General features: G+C 50.2%; 1 protein-coding gene across 3 annotated transcripts in view; it reads left to right on the top strand.

Annotated features, from left to right (window-relative positions):
- The window catches only part of LOC122254191 (uncharacterized), a 72645-nt gene that overhangs the window by 66828 nt on the left and 817 nt on the right, over positions 1-5000 (top strand). The window contains exons 2-6 of one of the 3 annotated variants that reach the window (XM_043017770.2): positions 1573-1659; positions 2341-2688; positions 2807-3178; positions 3297-3545; positions 3685-5000. The exon at positions 3685-5000 is cut by the window's right edge and continues 817 nt beyond it. In XM_043017770.2, the coding sequence (XP_042873704.2) occupies positions 1573-1659; positions 2341-2688; positions 2807-3178; positions 3297-3545; positions 3685-3828 (1200 nt within the window). In that variant the 3' untranslated portion in view covers positions 3829-5000. Of the gene's footprint in view, positions 1-1572; positions 1786-2340; positions 2689-2806; positions 3179-3296; positions 3546-3684 lie in introns of all 3 variants that reach the window. The other 2 variants (XM_043017761.2, XM_043017777.2) reach the window with 2 other exon arrangements.

The following is a 5000-nucleotide window of genomic DNA, read 5'->3' as shown; positions in this document are numbered from 1 at the left end:
CCTTTTTATCGATTTATTCTTTTATAATGGCAGCTTCCACGTCGGTAGTGATTACGTGATATAGATTTTCAGCGGAATATGAGGCATAGGTTAGCGGATTTTCCCTGGTCATTGATTGCGCTGGCTTGGATTTCTTTTAGTGATTTTTTAAAATACTTTTTAGGGATTTTCTGAAGGAGGGCTAGGGCTGTCCGATGACTCTTCTGTGTTTGAGGATTAATAGCTTGGATGCGGTTGGTTGCGAAGGGAAATCTGAGCTTTGCTTTTGAGGCTTTGACTCCGGCGATTAAATTTGCGTTTTGCCGTTTGTTCGTGTAGTTCGTTCGATACGATGGCCATTTTGACAACGTGTGAAAAAATGTAGAAGAACAGATATATATATATATATATATATATATATATATATATATATATATATATATATATATATATATATAACGATTTACTATAGGGACCTAAATAGGAAAAAATGGCATTAATATCGCATTAAAATCCTAATCAGTGTTAATCCAAGCTCGCCGTGGATTAGGGCTAATCCAGGTCTCTCTGTGAAGGATGATGCCCCAGCTTCGCGCCGAGATTCAAAGGCAACGAGATGTCGCCTCTTCGTCTCTTTTTTGGAAGGGAGAGAGAGAGAGAGGGAGGGAGGGAGGATACAGTATTAGGTCATCTAATTATACAATCGTCAGTCATCGCCATGAGAGGTAATTAACTCGACTCGTCTCGAATGCGTACGAGGGGCGGGTGGAGGGGGGAAGGGGGGAGGGCACTGCTATCGCCAGCCGGCCCTATCTCGCCGCCGATAAGGGGCGATCGGCTACATATAAGCTGGAACGCGTCTGGAGCGGCAGTTAGACCTGAGTGTATCTTGTTATAGGTACCTGAGAATTTACTGGCACTCCGAGCTCTGGCTTCTTACACTGTTGGCACTCGGTGCAGCAAGGACATTACAGCTCTAAGCTTTTGTGAAGTGAAGTGTTGCGAGGACTCAGCTGACCGCGATGGTGGCTGAGCTAGTGGCCAGTCGGCAGGAGCAGGAGGAGAGGGAGAAGGCCAGCGTCCTGTCGCTCATCAAGGCCGTGCTAGACATTAAGGGCGTGTCGACGCTCAACCTCAACCTGCAGGCGTTCGTGCACCTGCTCAAGACCGTGCTTAAGCCCGAGACGTGGCAGAACCTCCTACAGGTAATTGTGCGGAAGCTTAGCTGGGCGCCGCGGGGAGGGGGTCGCCAGGTGCAGCCCGGGAGCGCTGGCGCCCCGGGTGGCCTGATGATACTAAAGACCAATGTTCAGAGCCGCCTATATTTAGATGGTTTATCACTAGCCCAAAGTTAACTGCATCTGTGCATGTCATGTACGTCTTAGCGACAGTTTGTCTACCATTAATGGAGTCACCTGCACACATTATGTTTATATTTTATATTGTAGTGTTGGTCTATTTATTTTCTCGTATCACAATCCTGTATTGCACTTAGAACTTGCATTTTGTTGAAAGAGTAGATGGTAAAAGTCTTATAGAAAGAGTAGATTATTTTCTTTCTGTCTTCTCACTCTGTTATTCCTTGGTGTTCAGAATGCGCTGAACGAGTTCAACTTCCTGCACGAAGGGGACGCGGTCGATGGCGGCGTGGTCGCTCCCGCGGCCCCTGTCGAGGGCCAGGTCAGTATCGAAGAGGTAGAGGAGGAGGAGGAGGTGGAGGAACTTGCGGAGGGAAGCATCCGCTCCTGCTCTCGTACCCGCTCGTCCTCCCCGCCCTCCTACCATGTCCACCTGCCAGACGACCAGGTACACTACACCTAAACTCTTGCTTGCCCCCCTCCCCCACGCCCCGCCGGCAGGGGCGGCACCAAGACCTAACACCATCTCGTTTGTCTGGACTTCCTCCCTTCGATATAACCAGCAGTAAACTGTAACTAATCCCCTCTATTTTCGAAACTAACTTTTGTTCCGGTGTTAGACTGTCCCTGATTTTCTCTCTCACTTCACGGTGGAGATCGTCCGCCCCCTAACCCCTAACCCCTAACCGACACCTCGAAACTTGGTTCTTCTGGCATGGTTTGACATTTCCTTGTGTTCTTAATCTGTAGCACTGTATTATATCATTCACCCCTCTGGCTGTCTCGAGTCGACTTTTAACTCTTGGTCGTTGCTCTCATGTAAGTCTCTTGACATTAATTAACGCTTGAGTTACCTCTTGATTTGTTCTCCCTTCAACTCACCGACTCCTTAAACTTGGAATACCCCCCAGATGTGTGATACAAATCGAAAGTGACATCCTGAAACAGGAAAGGCGCGCACGGGATTTTGGCACCAGAGACTAACCCTTTGTTGATGTTGCAGGTTGGTGGTCGTGATGTGGACGAGGTCCGGACACGACGACTGCCGCTGTCCCGGTTCGACCGCGACCGGGACTCGGCGTACGAGACCTACCGGAACTCTCAGTATGGCTCCATGGGCATGGATCAGTTCCGTCTCATCTCCGTACTGGGGCGAGGTCACTTTGGCAAGGTCATACTGGGTCAGTACAAGAACACGGGCGAGTACTTCGCCATCAAGGCTCTCAAGAAAGGCGACATCATCGCCCGCGACGAAGTGGAGAGCCTGCTGGCCGAGAAGCGCATCTTCGAGGTGGCCAACTCCGTCAGGCATCCCTTCCTCGTCAACCTCTTCGCATGCTTCCAGACTGAGGTGAGTTCGACGCTCTTCCGAGCCCCCTGAAACGTCGACTTGTGTTCACTCTGTTATACTAATTGGTTTTTACATTGTGTGCATTGGGCCATCTTTTCATCAGCCTTTTGCCTTGCAGAGTCACGTGTGTTTTGTTATGGAGTATGCTGCTGGTGGCGACCTCATGATGCACATCCACGCCGATGTGTTCGACGAGCCCCGCGCCGTGTTCTACGCCGCCTGCGTCGTGCTCGGCCTGCAGTATCTCCATGACAACAAGATCATCTACCGCGATCTCAAGTTAGACAATCTCCTCTTGGACACGGAGGGCTACGTCAAGATCGCCGACTTCGGCTTGTGCAAGGAAGGCATGGGCTACGGCGACCGGACCGGCACCTTCTGCGGCACGCCCGAGTTCTTGGCTCCGGAGGTGCTCACCGAGACCTCCTACACGCGAGCCGTCGACTGGTGGGGTCTGGGCGTCCTCATCTTCGAGATGTTGGTTGGGGAGGTGAGTCTCAGCCCGCTTCCGGCGCAGTGCCGCCCCTTGATCAGGCTGCTTTGCCTCTGCGAAATGTCCACCGGTGATCGGATGAACGGAAATTTCATGTTTTTTTGTCTCTTTGCAGTCCCCATTCCCCGGTGACGACGAAGAAGAAGTCTTTGATAGCATTGTAAATGATGAAGTGAGGTACCCACGGTTCCTGTCCATCGAAGCCGTGGCTATCATGCGTAAACTACTCCGCAAGCACCCAGACAGACGCCTAGGAGCTAGTGAGAAAGATGCAGAAGATGTCAAGAAACAGCAGTTCTTCCGTAACGTTATATGGGATGATCTTTTACAACGCAAGGTCAAGCCTCCATTCGTGCCCACAGTGGTATGTATTAGCAGTCGCTTGTACGTCAGTACCTTTGAAATGCTCGAAATTTGTGATCCATGCTAGAGACTTAGTCCAACCTTTCCTGAGGAATATTTCGCAGTTTAATATATAAATATGTTTTTTTTAATTTTTGCAGACATCGCCAGAGGATGTTAGCAACTTCGACGAAGAATTCACCACTGAGAAACCTGTCTTGACGCCACCCAAAGATCCTCGCCATCTGAACGATACAGACCAGACCCTCTTCAAAGATTTCAACTACATGGCTGACTGGTGCTGAGCGCGGCATGACGCCAGGAGGGCAATCTCAGTGGAGGGCCTCGCGCCCCGACCGCCCGCCGGCCGGGCCGTGCGTATCTCGACGAGGAATCTGATGTCTGGAGCAGCTCACTCATGGCAGCAGCAGCAGCAGCAGCAGCAGCTGGTCGTATGGCTGTTAGCCTTCTCTGATTCCAAGGGGAGGCAAGGCTTGCTTAAAGCAGCAGCAGCAGCAGCACCTGTGAGAGGCAGGCGTGGCAGATGCAGACACGTTCCCTCAGTGCAAATACCTGTGGCCACCTCGGGTTAGGTTCTGCAAAGGATCGCGAGGGTATCTTGGTGTTACCTTCTTGAATCTTGTGGTTTTTCAAAACACATGGGATGCTCTGCTTACCACTCCTGGCCTGTCCTGACCTCACACCACATGGTTGTACATACGCCACATCTCTCTTCTCTTTGATAAACATCTGTCGCCGTAAATAGTACTAATCCCCTGTTAGTTTGTCGCCGGCTCAATGGGAGTCCGGAAGTTTAGCCGCCATGTTCGCTTGCCCACGTGACCACTAACTTAAGGTTGGGAAGTGACGGGTTGTAAGCCACCACTGTGATCACTCCTGCTGTTGGAGGCTTTAAAGTCAACACATGGGAACATGTCCCCCTTCGATTTTTTACTTTTTCATTCATTACCAATCGATTTGGACACTTCAAGATTTTTATGAGCTTTTAAAATTAACGAATGCCCGTCCAAATTTTAGAACCTTTTATTGTGATAACCTGTGGCCTTTCCTGTTGTTAACTTCTGAATGCAACTATTTATTCATATTGTGATATGTACTTTTATGCATCGTCGACTTCACAAAGGTCCCAGTTCCTCCTCCTTTTTGGAATACTCACTTCACACTCATCCCGAAAATTCGACTAGGAATTTATCAGGAATATAGTGGAGCCCTGGGAAGAAGGGTCCAGAAGTACGTTGTGAGCACTGCATGTGAGGGAGCGCATTATCCCCCCTTCCCTCTCTCCCTCGCCCTCCCCTCCTCTTCATCTTCTTCACTCCATCCCTCCCCTCCCTCCCCCCTCCCCCTCAATTTTAGTCCGTAGTCAGAAGCCAACCTATATTGAGGCGGGTCCCTGCAGGGCGGTGAGGCGTCCGCGTGCACACACACACACACACAAATGTTTTTAATGCTCAGT

Source organism: Penaeus japonicus, unplaced genomic scaffold (genome assembly GCF_977035675.1).
Source record: "Penaeus japonicus unplaced genomic scaffold, GWHDUDI00000001_assembly GWHDUDI00000037, whole genome shotgun sequence".
Taxonomy (NCBI): Eukaryota; Metazoa; Arthropoda; class Malacostraca; order Decapoda; family Penaeidae; genus Penaeus; species Penaeus japonicus.
Note: the sequence above shows the minus strand (reverse complement) of the source record. Positions and strands in the feature narration are given on the sequence as shown.